We start from the raw sequence: 19499 nt of genomic DNA, 5'->3' as shown, positions 1-19499 counted from the left end.
AAGCCCCGGGTTAACAATGACCGCCACCAGTACTGTTAGCCAACAGGGTGCTATTGGGCTACTGTTGGCCGAAGAAGAAGAAGGAGAAGAAGAGGGGGAAGATGTGTCCAGAGGCAGGAGGACAGGAGGAAAGTAAAGAGAGTGGAACTGAGGGTAGGAACTTTGAATGTTGGCAGCATGACTGGTAAGGGGAGAGAGCAGATATGATGGAGAGAAGGAAGGTTGATATATTGTGTGTGCAAGAGACTTACTGTAAGTGGAAGGGGAGTAAAGCCAGGTGGATTGGAGGTGGATTCAAATTGTTCTATCATGGTGTGGATGGGAGGAGAAATGGGGTAGGAGTTATTCTGAAGGAACAGTATGTCAAGAGTGTTTTGGAGGTGAAAAGAGTGTCAGACAGAGTAATGATTATGAAGCTGGAAATTGGAGGTGTGATGATGAATGTTGATAGTGCATATGTACCGCAAGTTGGGTGTGCAATGGGTGAGAAAGAAGATTTTTGGAGTGAGCTGGATGAAGTGATGAACAGTGTACCCAAGGGACAGAAAGTGGTGATTGGAGCGTATTTCAATGGGCATGTTGATGAAGGGAACAGTGGAAATGAGGAGGTGATGGGTAGGTATGGTGTCAAGGAGAGGAATGAAGAAGGTCAGAGGATAGTGGATTTTGCCAAAAGGATGGACATGGCTGTGGTGAATACGTATTTTAAGAAGAGGGAGGAACATAGGGTTACATACAAGAGTGGAGGAAGATGCACACAGGTAGATTACATCCTATGCAGAAGAGTTGATCTGAAGGAGATTGAAGACTGCAAAGTGGTGGCAGGGGAAAGTGTGGTTAAGCAGCATAGGATGGTGGTCTGTAGGATGACATTGGAGATCAACAAGAGGAAGAGAGTGAGGGCAGAGCCAAGGATCAAATGGTGGAAGTCAAAAAAGGAAGACTGCAAGGTTGAGTTTAGGGAGGAGGTGAGACAGGCACTTGGTGGCAGTGAAGAGTTACGAGACAGCTGGGAAACTACAGCAGATGTAGTAAGGGTGACAGCAAGAAGGGTGCTTGGCGTGACATCTGGAAAGAGGAAGGAGGAAAAGGAAATCTGGTGGTGGAATGAGGAAATACAGAGAGAGTATACAGAGGAAGAGGGTGGCAAAGAAGAAGTGGGATAGTCAGAGAGATGAAGAAAGTGGACAAGAGTACAAGGAGATAAGGCGCAAGGTGAAGAGAGAGGTGGCGAAGGCTAAAGAAAAAATGTATAATGAGTTGTATGAGAGGTTGGACAGTAAGAAGGGAGAAAAGGACCTGTACTGATTGGCTAGACAGAGGGACCAAGCTGGGGAAGATGTGCAGCAGGTTACGCTGATAAAGGATAAAGATGGAAACATACTCACAAGCGAGGAGAGTGTGTTGAGCAGATGGAAAGAGTACTTTCAGAGGCTGATGAATGAAGAGAACGAGATTGAGAAGAGGTTGGATGATGTGGAGATAGAGAATCAGGAAGTGCAATGGATTAGCAAGGTAGGAAGTAAGGACAGTTATGAAGAGGATGAAAAATGGAAAGGCCGTTGGTCCAGATGATGTACCTATGGAAGCATGGAGGTGTTTAGGAGAGATGGCAGTGGAGTTTTTAACCAGATTGTTTAATGGAATCTTGGAAAGTGAGATAATGCCTGAGGAGTGGAGAAGAAGTGTACTGGTACTGATATTTAAGAATAAGGGGGATGTGCAGGACTGCAGTAACTACAGGGGAATAAAATTGATGAGCCACAGAATGAAGTTATGGGAAAGAGTAGTGGAAGCTAGGTTAAGAAGTGAGGTGATGATTATTGAGCCGCAGTATGGTTTCATGCCAAGAAAGAGCACCACAGTTGCAATGTTTGCTCTGAGGATGTTGATGGAGAAGTTTAGAGAAGGCCAGAAGGAGTGGCATTGTGTCTTTGTGGACCTGGAGAAAGCATATGACAGGATGCCTTGAGAGGAGCTGTGGTATTACATGAAGAAGTCAGGAGTGGCAGAGAGTATGTAAGAGTTGTACAGGATATGTACGAGGGAAGTGTGACCGTGGTGAGGTCTGCGGTAGGAGTGACGGATACATTCAAAGTGGAGGTGGGATTACATCAGGGATCGGCTCTGAGCCCTTTCTGATTTGCAATGGTGATGGACAGGTTGACAGACGAGATTAGACGGGAATCCCCATGGACTATGATGTTTGCTGATGACATTGTGATCTGTAGCGATAGTAGGGAGCAGATTGAGGAAACCCTGGAGAGGTGCAGATATGCTCTAGAGAGGAGAGGAATGAAGGTCAGTAGGTACAAGACAGAATACATGTGTGCAAATGAGAGGGAGGTCAGTGGAATGGTGAGGATGCAGGGAGTAGATTTGGCGAAGGTGGATGAGTTTAAATACTTGGGATCAGTAGTACAGAGTAATGGGGATTGCAGAAGAGAGGTGAAAAAGAGAGTGCAGGTAGGGTGGAATGGGTGGAGAAGAATGTCAGGAGTAATTTGTGATAGACAGGTATCAACAAGAGTAAAAGGGAAGGTCTACAGGATGGTAGTGAGACCAGCTATGTTATGTGGGTTGGAGACGGTGGCACTGACCAGAAAGCAGGATACAGAGCTGGAGGTAGTAGAGTTAAAGATGCTAAGATTTGCACTGGGTGTGACGAGGTTGGACAGGATTAGAAATGAGTACATGAGAGGGTCAGCTCAAGTTGGACGGTTGGGAGACAAAGTCAGAGAGGCGAGATTGCATTGGTTTGGACATGTGCAGAGGAGAGATGCTGGGTATATTGGAAGAAGGATGCTAAGGATAGAGCTGCCGGGGAAGAGGAAAAGAGGAAGGCCTAAGTGAAGGTTTATGGATGTGTTGAGAGAGGACATGCAGGTGATGGATGTAACAGAACAAGATGCAGAGGACAGAAAGATATGGAAGAAGGTGATCCGCTGTGGCAACCCCTAACGGGAGCAGCCGAAAGAAGAAGGTGGTAGGTTTAGTGCTTTGGAGAATTCAAAGATTCTTTAATCAGTCAGATATATGTTAAGGTTGCCTTATTATTTTACAGTTCTTGTTGCTTCCTTTGTTTCTCATGCTATAATTTTGTAGTTATTTAGATCTCTCCCTTTTTTTTAGTTCTATTTTCTTTTGCCCTGCCTTAATTTCAATATTGTCCTGTCATTACAAACAAACACTTAATCACCTTGTCATTACGTATTTATTTGGTTAATTGGGATTGAGGATTTGTTCAGTTTAGATTAGTGGCTGGTCCCGACAAAGAATTGTGAAGTGCTGGGTGATTATTTGCAGGAATATTTTGTGAAAAATAAAATAATTAATAAAATTATCTATTTGACTATTCTAACAGGGTGAATAATGAGGCAGGACAAAAGCCAAATCCTTAGGGTGCCAACTGGGCACAACCCTATTTAATTCCAACCAAAGACAAACAAAGCAGCAAAAAAGGATAAACTTGTATGCACTTTTTGTAAGGGAAAATTCCTTTAGCTATCACTCAGCAGCATTCTCTAGCTTCAGTCTGCACATTATCTGAAATGAGATGCTACCGTCCAGGAGCGTCTTCCTTTTATACCTGGTGGATCGGAAGAGGCGGAGCTTCCTTGGCTTTGTTGCCCTCAAGGGGTGGTTTCTCGAGGCTGTGAGGGTAAAAAGGAGACAAGACCGTTAGCGACAGCATCCCCTCTCATCCTGGGGCAGTACCACTTACTTTAGGTGAGCCTGGAAAGTGCCGCTCTACTGACTTATTTGGAGATTTCAGAAACAAAAATGATATCACTGGTGCCATCAAGGTCATTCAGTTCTCAAGGAAAACAGTAACATATAGATGTGAAGCTAAGACCACAAAGATTAACTGAAAAAGGGCATAGCTGTGTGTGAGTTATTTTCCCTACAGTTTGACAAACCATTCAACCAACATTAGAATGGTGTTTAAGAACATGAACACAGTCGAGGAACTATTCACAATTTTGTCTTTGAAATACACACGGAGAGATGGTATTTTTTAAACTTTTATAAAGTTTATGAACAAGATTGGATTGCTAACTTTTGCATTTGTTTTAATTACTGCTAATGGGCCCTGACAATGACTGCCTGCATTAATGGATTCAATATACTGTGCAAAATATAACTATTCTAGATTGTACTCATTGTTACTAAATAGTGCAGAAAGATTTCAAACATGGAAGACATTATGGACATTGCAGTGAAGGTGATGTGCTAAATTTGGGCTAGAAGCTTATATCATGGGCTGTTTTGCTTGCTCCTGGAAGAGGTAGAGGCAGATGATACTACTGATCAAATATGTGAGATGGCTCAGCAAAGATAAAGTACATTTTAAGAGCTTTTGTCTGAAATCAAAGATTTTCTTAAACCATAAAACAATTAATATGCCCAATTAGATGATGATCAGTGGTTTGCGGATTTAGTGTTCCTCACAGACCTGTCTGAACTGCTAAATGTTGAGCTGCTGTTTGTGTTCAGATCTTGAGTGCCAGGGCAAAGATACAGCAGAACAACATGACAGTGCATGTTACATTGGACAAGATCAGAACAACGGAGTTGAACACAGGATTCACTGACTTTACACCACTGCAGGCTGTGGGCTCATATATGTGCCTTCTTTTTTGCCCAGATTTAGAAATGGAAGATATGCCCTCAAAGAGCAAAGGAGAATGAAATCCTTCATCTGAAAAATAACACTCAGATGAATGCCAGGGCAACAATTGCAATGAACACAGACCTCTAGGAACTGAACTGCTGATAAAAGGACAAGAATTAAAACATAACAAGATGTGCTATTAAACTGTCAGCACTTTTTGAATTAACCTACTTGGGTGAGTCTAAATTCTTTCAAATGAAAATAATCAAGCCAAAGTAGAGATGCTCTGTGACTGAAGAGCACTTTGAGGTCCATCTGAGACTTACAGCCAGCTTCTGTTGATCTATGTAAAAGTAACTGGGGTTAGGGCCTTTATCAGCAGGTGCTGGAACACTTCCCGGATGGGATGCCAGATGGAGTTACAGGCAAGAAAGTCCTTTGAATTATTCAAAGAATGTAAGGATAAGGGGCAGCACGGTGGCGCAGTGGGTAGCGCTGCTGCCTCGCAGTTGGGAGACCTGGGGACCTGGGTTCACTTCCCGGGTCCTCCTCGTGTCTGCGTGGGTTTCCTCCGGGCGCTCCGGTTTCCTCCCACAGTCCAAAGACATGCAGGTTAGGTGGATTGGCGATTCTAAATTGGCCCTAGTGTGTGCTTGGTGTGTGGGTGTGTTTGTGTGTGTCCTGCGGTGGGTTGGCACCCTGCCCAGGATTGGTTCCTGCCTTGTGCCCTGTGTTGGCTGGGATTGGCTCCAGCAGACCCCCGTGACCCTGTGTTCGGATTCAGCGGGTTGGAAAATGGATGGATGGATGGATGTAAGGATAATGCAAAGGCATTGGGGGATCCACCTTAATAAAAGGACAAGTGTCTGTGTGTCTGTTCTGTTGCTATGTCTCTTTTGTTCCAAAAGATGGTGCATCATAAGCATTTTTAGTACTAAAATACATTGTACTTGTCATTCCAAAAGATGGCAAATTACAAACATTAACATTGCTTTTATGAATACCATGCCAAATGGCATATAACAGAGACATATGCATTGTGTGGTGCACTGCAAATGTTATTGCTGAGGTCCATGTTGATTACTTCATCTTAGATGGGTAGCATAGCTAGTGCACAATAAAGGTTTACACTTTCCCCATCCATATAACAGCTACCATCAGGAGACAGCTATTGAGGCCTGCCGGCTGCTCCTTGTAGTCTGGAACAGATGTCTGGGACCACCCGAGGAAGCTCTGGGTAGATGACCCCAGGGGTTTTGTAGGGTTAGGAGTCTATTGAGTGTTTCAGATGACTAGAAGATGAGGAGTCTTCAGAGATCTGACTTAAAAGAGGCCTGTGGCCATTGCTCCAGTGAACATAACATTGGGTAAATGAGAATGGATATGAGTTCACCTAATAGGATGAGGAAGAGATTTACAAGAAAGAAGGAAGGAAGATAGAAGGTGTATAAAGAGATAAGTGTGAACAGTCCTTGTATTTTGCCTAGGTGCCTAATTTGTTGTATTTATGCCTCCAAACTAGCATACCTTTCTTTATAAATGCATTTAGTTGTAATTAAAACCTTTTTTCCTTATATTTTTTAGTTTACCATTTCTTTGGGTTTGAGGACCACAGCACCCAAAGGCCACACTTGAGCCTGTATTTATCAAGTGTCTCAGAATTACTCCTAGGATTTGGACTAAAAGTCACAATAAGATAAGAAATATTCTAACGAAGAGAAGCATAAAAGAAGTATTTACAAAGTGTCCTACACTTACTCCTAGCTGGGAGTAAGAGTTCATGTTGCGGGATGAATGACATCATGACTTTACAAAACCTCAAGCCGCAAATTGGAAATCATGATGATGTTTTGTAATTTTCTGATAGTAATACTAAGGTTGCACCATGATAGTAATAATAATAACAATAATCAAAGTAGTAGTAGTAGAATAAGAAAGAAAACATAGTAAGGCAGAATATTGTGCTACTTTGCAACAACATAAAGAAGGATACTATAACTAGCACCAAGATGGAAGGACCAAGAGACACACACACACACACTGAGTAAGAGTAAAGCCAGAAATCATGGCTGTTTATTTGACAATAAATGTGCCATTGGATTGCTATTGCCTTGCGTCCTATGCTTACTGGGATAGGGCTTCAGCGTTCTTGTGACCCTGCTCAGGATAAAGCAGGTTTATAGAATGGATTGATGAATGGGTGATCCACAGTTGTACTTTCAGATGTTACTGAAACAAGCCACAGTTATTCTTGCGCTATTTCTGAAGTCACATTCTCTCTACCAGTGTCCCAATTGTCTTCCACTGTGCCGTGCTCTGCCTCTGTCTGTGATCCCCTCTTATCTTCTGTGAGACTCTATTTATTTCCTGGGAGTCTCTGCCTACCTTCTTGAACCTTCTACGGCTTATATAGTGAAACATGAATGTTATAAGCCTTTGTGGAAAGAGGAGCTCAGCATGACTGTGTGACATTTCATGGCCAATCACACGTCCAGTCCTGTCTGTCTTCAAAGTCTGGTGCAAAACTTGAGAAATGATTGATTGTGACATACTGTACCTAGATCATCGCTATTACAAAGCTGCATTTTATATGTAACGTTTCAGCTGACAGTGCATGGTTTCTCTGCATAGAAGAATCGACCACATAATGTGCAAAATGTGTTCCTGATATTATTCCATTTCTGTCAAAGTGATACCTTTTTAAAAGTTTATTGTTGTCTGGCATTTCCAAAACATTCAGCCATTCCCAGGTTGTGTGTGCCGACCTCTGCCTTAGCACCATCTTCTGTTAGCTTCTAATGAGTTAAAACAGCTAACTCTCCTTAATCCTAGTGAAGTTGGGAGTAGTTTCCTAAATTAGAAACCTTTTACTTTTTACTCCTAAAAGTAGGACCAGAATTGCATAGACAGCATATTTCAATTGAAGTGATGTAAAATAGCATAAAATTGATATCTATTTGATGGTTGTTGAGGGTCTGTGATTAAGTGTAGCTGGAATTTCTTAAGATATTTTTAGCTGCTTTGGTCCATGATGGAGAGCAGGCCTGAAGCTTGGGTGATAAATTATAGCGCCAGAAAAATACTGAATAATTATTTTGTACAGATAATGTAGTTGTGAGGTTGTTTTTAGTGTAATGTAAATACTAAGTACATGTTTGTTCACTGCGCTTATTTACTTTCCTCTAACATTCTTTTCTTTTTTTGTTTTTTACTTTACACTTAACTTACTTCAAACAGCAGGGGAAGTGAAGTGGTGTACAAGAAGTGTGGCTTGCATGCCCATCTCCCCAACATTTGACTGACTTGTATTGAGGTTTTGTTTTGCCATGCTGAGTAGCTACAAGATGATTAAAGAGTAAAATATACAAGATGAAGTGACCTTTCTGTCAAGGTAAATTTGAAACAGTAAACTAAACTGCAATTGAAGATGTTACCATGTGCCATTCTGAGTAAGAGCAACCTGCCAGACAGAGCACCAATCCTGAAGCCTGTCCGCTCTACACATCTTTATTACTCTAGTCAATGGCTGACCTTGCTTTTTGATTCTTCTAGCCCCATTGTGGGCCTGTTACTTTTGTTTGACTTTATAATTTCAGTAAATGGGGTGACCCGGTTGGCACTCCAAAATCTCATTTGAACCTGTGCATTCATCTCTGTTGATGACAACTGGTATGCAAATTTGCCTATGCTTTGTAAAAGGAGATTCTGAAATTTGAAAACTTTGGACAGCACTCCAGATGCGAGATATCTCAACAAAAATTACATTTCCGCATCAGATTTCCTTAAAGAACATGTGGGTCAAATTTCAACAAAATCAGTTCAAGGTCCACTGGTAGCCGAGGTGTTTCATGTGGCAGACAGACACAGCGATCACAATAGGTGCTTTTGGCATTATAGTGACAGCACCCTGATATTAAAGAGTCTTTTCCGGTAATTAGTGTCAGAAAGGCTAAATTACATCCACTGTGATTCAATGTTATACAAGAACAAAATGTGAAAACTTCCCTGGGGGTGAATAGTTTTTATAGCCACTGTATATGTCAACACACCTAATAAAATGTAAGAAAGAGAACATACTCCATGCATTCACTAGAAAAACACTAATTACATTCTCTCATTTCTAAGGATAATTCAATCTGGACCGCAGTTCGCGCTTTTGTAAACAGTTAAACACTAGAAACGCTGCCATTATTTTACAAAATAAGTATGAATAAGGTTTAATGGCATAAAACAACTATTTAGTATTTAACTACATTTTAAAACTTTTTAGATCTTTCAACCTAGGCTGCCAGGTCCTACAAAAATTCCCGCCTAATGACACTGTAGAACAGCCCTTAAAATGACGTATATTCTGTGTTGAACGTAATATGCAATACTTTATAGGATAGTGGGTATGGAGGTCCCCCGGGAGTTTTCAGGGCGATATTATTGGGATGGAGAGAGCCCCACTTTGAAGTTTAGAAACCATTAACGCAATACAACGTTTTACATTTCGTTCAGAGTTGACCAACCTTGGTGCTTCGGAGGGTTTGGGGGGTGTAGGTGCACTTTAAAATAGCCCCCCAAAAAACGCACACACCTTTCAAAAATAGACCATTTTGGCGAAAACAAAGCACATCTGGTAACACTGCTTTCAAAGGATCCACATTACTATACTTCCATCCCGCTGCTTCTTCGTAGTAACACTTTCGAGCATTTTCAATTCTATAGAAAATTCATGAAAATTAGGAAACTTCGTCATTTTCGCATAATCATAACTATTTACAGGCTTTTATTATAGTATTGTATCAAAATAAATAAATAAATAAATTCTAAAGCCGATCGAGAAGGCTAAAATTGGGTTGAAAGTGCTGTTCTAAATTAAACGTTACATTTACCTTCTCCATGGAAACGGAGCCTAACTGGAAATGCAAGACTTATCGCGGAGGTTTTCACTTTTCTACAACGTCTTAAGGATGGGCAACTGGTGCATTAACTAAAATAAACGGAAAAAGTGGTTTGAGTAATAGATTCCTGGAGATTTGTATCGTGGAAAGATAGCAAATAAAATATAGTGGCGTTTGAAGCGTATTAGCAGACTAATGTGATAGTTTTCATTTGACAGGACGTCTAACGCAATATAATTTACTTTTGCGGCATATTTTGTAATTCCTAACTTTTTTGCGACTACGCTACATTTTCTTGTGAGTTGCCATTCCTTTTTCATTTCAACTCTTCGATGTTAGAATCTTTAACTTGGACAGAATACCGTTTATAAAATGTTTAAAGCGAAGATACTTGTGATTGGACCCAGTGAGGTAAGTATAATTAATTTCAGTCTTAGTTTATTTTAATGCAAATTGTCATACACGAACGTATGCAGGTACACGAAAACCCTTGTTAACTAAAATGATTATTGTTTATTCAGAATAGCATAGTTTTGACAGATAAGGAATTCCCTCCGCGTTTGGCTTGCGCTCTGTCCAGGGGTTGACTCCTGCCTTCTGCCCGAGGCTTGCTCTTAGATGCTCCTGGTTTTAGCTCTGGATAAGCAGGTTTGGAAAATTCATAGATGATGGATGGAATTAATATAAGACCATCAGTCCATTTCCGAATCTGCTTGATGTATTTCAGTATACGAATTCGTAAATAAGCAAACAGGCACAACTCCGGGTAAGTTTACAGTGTTTCTGCCCTCAGGCAACTTGTTATCTGTGTCCAGTAAGAGTGTAGAGTTGGCGTATTCGCCCCATGTTTTTGCGGGTGTGCTTATCATATTCCTGAGAGTTGTGTGCCATGTTAACTGGTGACTCTAAATTGCCCCCTTGTTAGTGATTGTGCACTGTGATTAGCTGGCACATTGTCCACGGTTGCTTACCAAAGGCCCAAATTATCATGGACATGGAGGAATTGGATTGACGATCATTAGATAGAAGAAAAAACTGAAAACAACAATTATTTTAAAGTAAAAATCATTACTAAGCATTTGGAGTTTTGGTAAATTACTCTTTAAAAATTTTTTAGCTTCAAAATATATGCATAACAATAAAAGAGATACAACCAAAGGAATCATACACATCAGCCTATAAACATCATAATACAATATATAAAACACAGTTCAATAAAAAAAATTCAAATAGAGTTAAAATATATTAATTCATAAAATATCACCCATACCCAGTTCAGAGTGCTATTTGTAAAAGCTCCATGATAAAGCAGTTCCTAATACTGATTAAACACACTGTGGAAGTAAAGCAGAATCAAAGGCAAGACCCTGCCAGACTAATTAAAAAAAAAAGGAATACATTCTTGCCCACTTTTGAAAAAAAAGCAGTAAAACTCTTTTGTTGTTTTCAAAGAAAACTTAATTTTTCTAGTTTTAGATAACATAAAATGTGGATTTTGTTTAAATTTTCACCAAATGTCAATAATGACCATAACATTAAACACTCTTTACTATGAAAGCAGACATGTAGTGAATTTTTAAGACCAAAGAAGTAGCCATTTACTATAGTTGTACAATTTCATATATAATTAAGATTGCAGTTTGTACATTCTTCCCTAACAGATTTTACTATTGGTTTTTCTTTACACATCTCGAATTAGGTTAACTGGCTAGTCTAAACTGGTCCAGTGTGTGTCTGTACTTGAGTGTTGTCTACCATTGCCTGGCAGGTTCTAAGTGACTCATTGCCACCCAACAACACTGATATAATCCCTCACACCACATAGCTGCATTATTTGTGGCTTTTGTTTTTACAAATTAAAATCAGACCTTTATCTTTCTCCAGTGATCTACATGTGTAGAAAAAGTTCAGAGCTAATATGCAGGAAAGAGTTAATAGTTTATCAATAATTATTTGACATTGTGTTGGTACCAGACAAGATAGTCTGTTCAAATTAAGAATTATTATGTTGCTAAATTCTCAAATAAAACTGTTCTATGAAAATACATACTACATACAATTTCTCTGATGTACTCAGGCACTGCCATAAGCTACAGCATCCTTTGCCTTTCCAGACAGGTTAAGTAGATTTATTAACCACTCTATTGCAGCACAGTTAGAGAGAGAAAATACAATAAGAAAAATTAGCCTGGACATTTATTAACACATAATATTTTATTTGCCATTAGATAGGCAAAGTTGAAAACTGGTGCCTGTAATAATATTTTTACAATTTGGTAAGAGCAGATAGTGTCCACACACCTACAGTATTTACACAAAGCAGATACAAAATCAGTTTTGTAAATTTCTTTGGTTTTATGGCCTGAAACACAATGCAAAATGATAAGTTGAAGTCCAATTTAACTTTGCATGTTTTTAATTGTGTTATTAATCTTATTAATTAAAACATATTTATGTAGCTTTTGGCTTTTTACTCCAATATGTATGCAAATTTGTATCTAATTATGTAAAATATCCTAATATTTTGTGAATTTTCAGTTCTGCATAAACACAGGATACAAAGTCCTGGATTAATGTTAAGTGAAATCCTAAACTTTCATGTTAATTTCTGAGAAAGCATTACTCGGATATTAACAATTTCATTCTTAATAATCCTGATGCATACTTTTATGTAGCAAAAACATTTGGAGTAACAACTTTAATCTCATGAAAGTGTGTTAGCTGTTCAATTTCTTAGTTATAATATTTGGAATTCTGATATTATATTAAATAGTAAAAACACATCACAGATATTGTCAAGGAGGCTCAATGTATTGGAGTTTCCTACTTTCATGAAAGTTGAAGATTCAAGATAAATTACTGTTATGTAGGGGAAATTGATTATCTGGTTTTGTCATAAAAAATAGTATACATTTATACAATAAATTAACAATTATTTTATAATATTAAAGCTCCTACTGCTTAAATTAATTCATTTACTAGACTCGTAAGAAACTACATGGGCTCATATGTAACATGTTCTCTGTTTTGCAACAGAGTGGTAAAACAGTTTTGGCAAATTTTCTATCAGATGCCATCAAAACAGTTGGAGGAGAATACAGTCCAACACAAGGTGTTAGGTAAGGATATTTTTGTTTTTTGATTGGGGAAAGGGTAACTGATAAATTATTTTTGTGGGAGTAGTACTAATGTTTAAAGGTAATGAAGGAAAGAATTTGTATGCATTGTTATATCTTTTGTGAATGGAGGTACAAATGAATAAGAGAAAAATCGTATGACACTGTACTTTTAGTAGGTATTACTATTATGTCATGGATTCTTGATGAATGATTTCAGTGTTCTCCATGTTTTTGTGACTTTCTCTCATGTACTCCAATTTCCTCCTGCAATATACAGTATCTTAAGATATATTGTGATGGTGGTTTCTGCTTAAGAAATATTCTGTTTGTGTGTGCTCTGTGACAGACTGGATTTCTGTCTCAGCAAATTCTGATCTTTTTGTAGTTGATGGTTTTATAGGTTTCAGTACCCTCCCTCCTTGATTTGGAGAAGTGAGTAAAATGGATTGATAGATGAAACAGAAAAAAAACACTTGAGTAATAAAATATACACTCAATATAATGCAGGCGTGGTGTGTCACATTTAATTTCTGTATGGCTGCAGTGCCTACATGTTTTTGTTACGTCAGATTTGTTAACTAGAAGCCAATTATTGCAATGGGCAGATGTAAAAGTTAAAGTACTGGTGGTCAGAGCTTGAAGTGGCATAAAACACAGGGTAGGGACAGAAAAAAGAGTCCAGAATGAACAAATTCCCCAAAGTAATAATAGAAGGACACTGGGAAATGCAGGACAAGTAATCACACATTCCCTAACCTGTTTATTTTAAATTAGTAAAGAGGATTGCAGGAATACTTAAGACCGCCAGGAGAGCTTTGGAAAGATGACACTAGGAGTTTAATACAGCTGACACTGGCCCAGATGTAGTTCAAATATGAGTGGAAGTGACCCCAGAATTACTCTTGGGACCAAACTTAAAAGGCACTACAACACTATATACCAAAGTGCAAAAAAAAAAAAAAATTGTAACTGAAGCACTTGGGGAAAATATTAATAATAGAAATGTCTTATAGGCAGAATAAGAGTACGGGCAAGCCGCAGAATTTAAAAATACATTTCAGTAACATCAGACGTTTGACACACCTGGTAATAAGGCATATATGCTGACTGTAGTCACCTTTTGCAGTTTTAAGCAAAGTATCTTAATTTCATTTGCTGTTGTGTGTTCAGTATTAAATGTAATTTACAGTGTATCTCTGTGTAAAATGTAAGGGTGTTATTTATAATTGACTATTTGTATCATTGTTAAGTATTTGTAACTCAGAGAGCTCAGATAACCCCTTTAGTCTGGTCCTGCTGACCTCTATAACCTTTTCCTGCTGTTAAGCATCAAGTCATGGTAATGGAATAACTAAAGCATCTGTTGCTTGCCCTTAATTGAGCTCGGTAGCAACTTTTCTGCCATTAATCCTTATTACCCTGGGCAGTCCCTAACTAGTGAAACAGGTGTTTAGCAGGATGATTTAAAACGAAGCAGTGAGGCATGGTGGTGGAATAGTTAGTGCTACTACCTCACAGATCCTGGGGTCATAGTCACCCAAAGACGTGTGCTGCAGGTAGTCTGGTGACTGTATTTTGATCCCAATATGGGTGCATGTGAGTGTGTGCTCAGTGATGAGCTGGCACCCTGTGCAGCATGATTCTTTCCTCACATTATGTGTTTGTAGGTTAGGCTGTGTCCCCCTGTGATTCTGAAATGGATTAAGTGGGTTAAACATTGTATTTACAGTATACGTTGTCACAAAAGCCACAAAGAGCCATAGCAAGGTTTGGGGCAGCCACCCGCATAATTGGTATCCTGGCTGCAAAGTCGTGAGTACGTTACACAGCACTGATGTACACAAAACCAAGTCCAAAACAGAACTGAGGAAATAGGGAAAAGGTGGAGGCTTTTAAAGGGGAAGACAGGAAGTGAGATCAAAGGGGTTGGCCTCATGAAGGTCTTCAGCCATAGGTTCGAGCCCGGACGTGACATCACAGGGGCCGGAGTCAGCAAGGTCTTCTTCCATAGGCTCGGTCCCAGAAGTGATGTCAAGAGGGCCAGGTGGAATCTCCTGTGAATGGTTTACAGGAAAGGGAGAAAAAGAGTCAGTGCACTCTGCCACATCCCGGTATGAGTCGGAACTGCCCTTACTCAAGCCCTTTAGCTGCCTCCCATGCACACGTGTGTGACAAGGTATACATTTACAAAAGAGGTGCTGTTTTAGAAATAATCCAATGATCATTATGGTCAGTGGCATGGTATTGCTGCCTCACAGATTCTGTGCCTGGTTGCTGTCTGTGTAAAGCTTGCACATTATCCCAAGGTCTGTTTTCGTCCATTTTCTCTACGTTTCCTCCCACATTCCAAAGATGTCCAGATTAGGCGGATTAGTGATTCTAAATTGGCCCCATGTGGGTGTGTGCAGGAGTGAGGCTCATGATGGACTGGTACTCCAGGAATAGGCTTCAGCCCTCTGTGACCCTGAATTAGATTAAACAGGTTTAAGAATGCTATGTTATATTATTGTTTTCATGGATGTTTAATGCATAGCACCAGGAATGTGCAATGTAAACTACATAAATGGTTTAATAATTTTGGTAGCTGATTATGGTAGAAGAATGCGTGGAACTAAAGTAATTACCTTATCTGCTTAAGTATCGCTCTGGCTAATGATAAAGCAAACAGTGCTGTGTATAGAAACAATAAAAATAAAATCTTGGAAATCAGAAAGGTTACATTAATCTAATTCAAACTGAAAGCAAAAATTAGCCTCACTGTAAGTAATTGAAACAAAAACCAGGAACAACATAAAGGTACAAGGACTGAGCATTGTGAATTAGGAAGACGGTAAAGGCACTGTGCATAACTCAGTTTAGAGTCCCAGAGAGTGGAGAAGGCAGGTGAAACATGTCAAACAATTGTTCACGCCATCTATCTAAGGACATGTAATTTTCATATGATTGCGGAGATCTCTAAAATCTAAGAAAGGAAAGGAAAATTAGTGCACACATTCTTGATGGTGAGCAATGCTTTAATTTGTTGGTCTCCTGTATTACAATCAGAGTTCCAAGTACCTCTCTTGAGGAGTCTTAAGAGTCATCTGTGAACAGCTGTACTGAAAGACCATCTGCTGGGCTACAATAGGTTTTTGTGAAAGCAAACATAAAACAAGCAGTAAATATTTTAGTAGACTGCTGCTATGTGCCATCTTCATGTTGTGCAAATTGTGGAATGTTTTTTCAGCCCTGTGCCAAGCCAAAGCAGGAGCTGCTATAGCAAAGAATGAATTCAGCAACAATTTCATAAAACACAGCATACCTTCACAGGCAAGTACAGTTAAAACAGATATTAGGGAGAAATTCAATTTCCTATTTTTTTAATACTGTTTTGGCAGAATCATAGGCCACAATTAACTGGCTAGTCTGAACAATATAATTTAACAGACCCAGATGCAGTTAATGCTAATGCAGTGGAAGGAAGAAAATAGGTACAGAAACAAAAGATCATATACACGGAATACGGATATATAGAACCCCCTAATAAATGAACATTTCATTTTGTGTGAAATCTAAGGTACCTCCATATTATACTGTGTATCCTGCAATGGTAGTTGCCCACCTTTGATAACTCTGTGTTCTTCCTGATTTGCGCTATGCTGTATACGGTATTCCATGTCATACTGTATTTCTTCCTAAAATCCTGGAGAGACATTGATGTATACTACTAGGTAATGTTTCTCTCTTTCATTAAAGTTCTAAGATTCTTAGACCAGGGAGCTTCAAAGCACCAAAGTCCACACATTTATCCATAAAAATAGGGATAATTATTACACACCACACTAACCAAATATAAGCAGAACACAACTGAACTAAGCCAGTCATTTCTTGAATGTAGTGTCTAATGAACATAATTGTAGAAATCATTCAGGTTAAAGATAGCACTATTATTAGGCTTTGTTAAATCTTAATAGACATGACAAATTTTTCCTGAAAATGGCCTTCATGTAGGCTCTGAGTCTGATTTGTTCATAGACATAATGCAGTTGAATTTCTTAACTTTGTCCATATAATTTAATTTGACTTGCTTTCTAAATATTCCACTTGCTGTCATCTATGGCCAAATTGGACTGTTACGGAAATATTGTTTTTTTTTTTCTTTTTGAGCTAAAATATGTTTTCAGAAAGAAAAAATGCTTATCAAAAAGCAACAGGAGTATGGAGGAGATTAAGTAATTAACTGACTCTATGCAGATTTTTTTCAATAAGCTCATTGAACAACTTTCCATACTATTGCAAACAATGCACAGAAAAGTTAATTGCTTTAATTATTAAATAGTAAGAATGACTTGTGGTTAGTTACCAGTAATCAGTTGTACAGTATGTAGATGCAGCAGACATTATTACAAAGTTCAGCATAAATATTCCTTTGGCCAAGTTTGACTGCTGTCTGATTCTTTAGTAGTGGGTGGCATTTTCTGTGAAAAATAACTTAATCAGCTCATTATTTCTTTGGGTTCAGTCTCTCCTTTACCCATAGAACCTGTTGGGTGGAAGTCACCTGCTAAAGTGCAGAATAACATCAGTCTGAAAGACTGCCTTATTACCCTTGACATAAGTAAGAGGTGTCTCATGTTGAGAGGTTCCCAGCCTTAGGATGTTCTGATCTACCTATTTTTGGGCAATCTCAGTGTCTTTCTTTCTACTTAAGTCATTGTCTCCAAGGATTTTAAGGCAAATGTGTCCAATTTGTTCTAATAGATTCTACTTCTTTTTGGTGTAACTTTCCCAGGTTCCTGACTGGTTATAAAATCTATCACAGCAAAACATGGGTTTGAAAAGTTCAGCTGTGGAAACAGAATATTCGCTGAGACTTATTTACCCATCTGTATCTAAGCTAAATTCCTTAGCCTCACCACCCACAAAGACCCAGGAAATGTTAAATGATGGAATGTCTTTGCTGTTAATGTATTATCCATTCATTTTCTATCCCAGCTAAACACTTCGGGGTTACATGTGGCTGATGCTTATCCCGGAAGTTTGCTATCCTGTAGTTAGTGAAGTGGTTACCCCTTCAATTATTCTACATTTGTTCTCAAAGTAAGAGCTGTAATAGCCCAATTAAAAGAATGAACTAATCCATGAAACCCGAATGCTGTGAAACATGTTTACTGGCTTGCAATGTGTCATGTTGGAGTTACCTTTTTTTTTTTTTTCAACTAATGTAATTTATATTTTTTTCTTGCAGGATTTTGGAGTTTGAATGCCAGTGTAGCAATGGTAGTGGCAAGAACATAGGCTGTGAGGTGGAGATGTGGGACTGTGGTGGAGATTCTGCGTAAGAACTGCTATGTAATTTGTTTCCTTCAGTGTAGTCATGCATGTTGTTCAGTAAAAATATTTTTCATTTAGAGTATAAAATATACAAATGAAATGCTATATTTCTTGATTTATTTTTATAATTATTAAGAAGGTTCATATGGTAATTGGCATAGTATCTGCAACATCTCTGTAACAACAGTTCAGGTTGAAGAGTCTGTTATCCTTAAGCAAAACTGTGCTGCATGCTTTAGCTTTCAATACGTTGTGCTTTAATTTAATTCTGTTTAACTTGTTTTAGTGACGAACATCTAATTATATTCTATTCGAAGGCACACATTTCTGGTAAATTAACAACAACAACAACATTTATTTATATAGCACATTTTCATACAAAAAGTAGCTCAAAGTGCTTTACATAATGAAGAGAAGAAAAATAAAAGACAAAATAAGAAATTAAAATAAGACAACATTAATTAACATAGAAAGGAGTAAGGTCCGATGGCCAGGGTGGACAGAAAAACAAAAAAAAAACTCCAGAAGGCTGGAGAAAAAAATAAAATCTGTAGGGGTTCCAGGCCACGAGACCGCCCAGTCCCCTTTGGGCATTCTACCTAACATAAATGAAATAGTCCTCTTTGTAGTTCGGGCTTTTCACGGAGTCACTTGATGCTGTTGGTCATACAGACTTCTGGCTTTTAATCCATCCATCATTGTTGGAACATCATGGTGCTTTGGGTAGATGGTGGTGGCGCACGCCACCACCACCAGGACACCGGAAAAGGAAACAGAAGAGAGAGTAGGGGTTAGTACAGATTTTGAATGAATAGTTATTATAATGAATTGGATATACAGAGTAAGTGTGCCAAATATTCTGCAGTTGAGTGCTTCTTCTCACAACCTGAAGTGATACATAGGTTTGTGGGACTCTCTTATTCATTTTTTTTTTGCTACAGCAACAACAACAACAACAGTTTTATTTCTAGACCAAGTTTTCAAACAAAACAATGTAGCTCAAAGTGCTTTAAAGAAATTCAAAGAAAAAGCTTTCAAGAAAATAAAAAATTAATAATAGATAAGGAAAGGAACTAATAATAAATTGCATACATAAAATATAAGAATAAATCAATACATATGAACATAACACAGATGTATAAGTAATAGAGAAAGTACAGGTCTAATTTATAGATTTGTTTTCAAGTCTCTAATGAGAAGTCTGAAACTGTGGTCAGATGGCTGGGCAAAAAAAAAATCTTCAGAGATTCCAAGACCAAAAGATCACCCAACCCTCACCCGACATTCTACCTGAAGTAAATGTTCTTAAGTAGTTCTTTAGTAGTTTAGTAGAAATACTAAGCAAACTACTATTAGAAGGTACCTAAATACAGGTTAATAACTATGGGTGGCAGAGCTTTCAGAGTGATAGCCCCTAAAATTTGGAATTCTCTCCCTCTCAGCCTTCGCAAGGAAAAATCTATTATTAATTTCAAACTCCTGTTAAAAACACATCATTTCAATGAGTGTTATGCATTTTTGCGTATGTAATTTCTACTGTCATGTTAATGTGTGTATTGAATTGTA

The 19499-nt window shown here is 38.5% G+C and overlaps 1 protein-coding gene across 1 annotated transcript in view; it reads left to right on the top strand.

Annotated features, from left to right (window-relative positions):
- Window positions 1-9493: 9493 nt before the first annotated feature.
- ift22 (intraflagellar transport 22 homolog (Chlamydomonas)) overlaps window positions 9494-19499 on the top strand; it is a 37433-nt gene continuing 27427 nt past the window's right edge. Inside the window, exons 1-3 of the mRNA XM_028807157.2 lie at window positions 9494-9912; window positions 12538-12620; window positions 17848-17937. Of these exons, the coding sequence (XP_028662990.1) occupies window positions 9874-9912; window positions 12538-12620; window positions 17848-17937 (212 nt within the window). The 5' untranslated portion in view covers window positions 9494-9873. The remainder of the gene's footprint in view (window positions 9913-12537; window positions 12621-17847; window positions 17938-19499) is intronic.

Source organism: Erpetoichthys calabaricus, chromosome 8 (genome assembly GCF_900747795.2).
Source record: "Erpetoichthys calabaricus chromosome 8, fErpCal1.3, whole genome shotgun sequence".
Classification (NCBI taxonomy): Eukaryota; Metazoa; Chordata; class Cladistia; order Polypteriformes; family Polypteridae; genus Erpetoichthys; species Erpetoichthys calabaricus.
The sequence above is the reverse complement of the archived record's forward strand: the minus strand, read 5'-3'. Positions and strand labels throughout refer to the sequence as shown.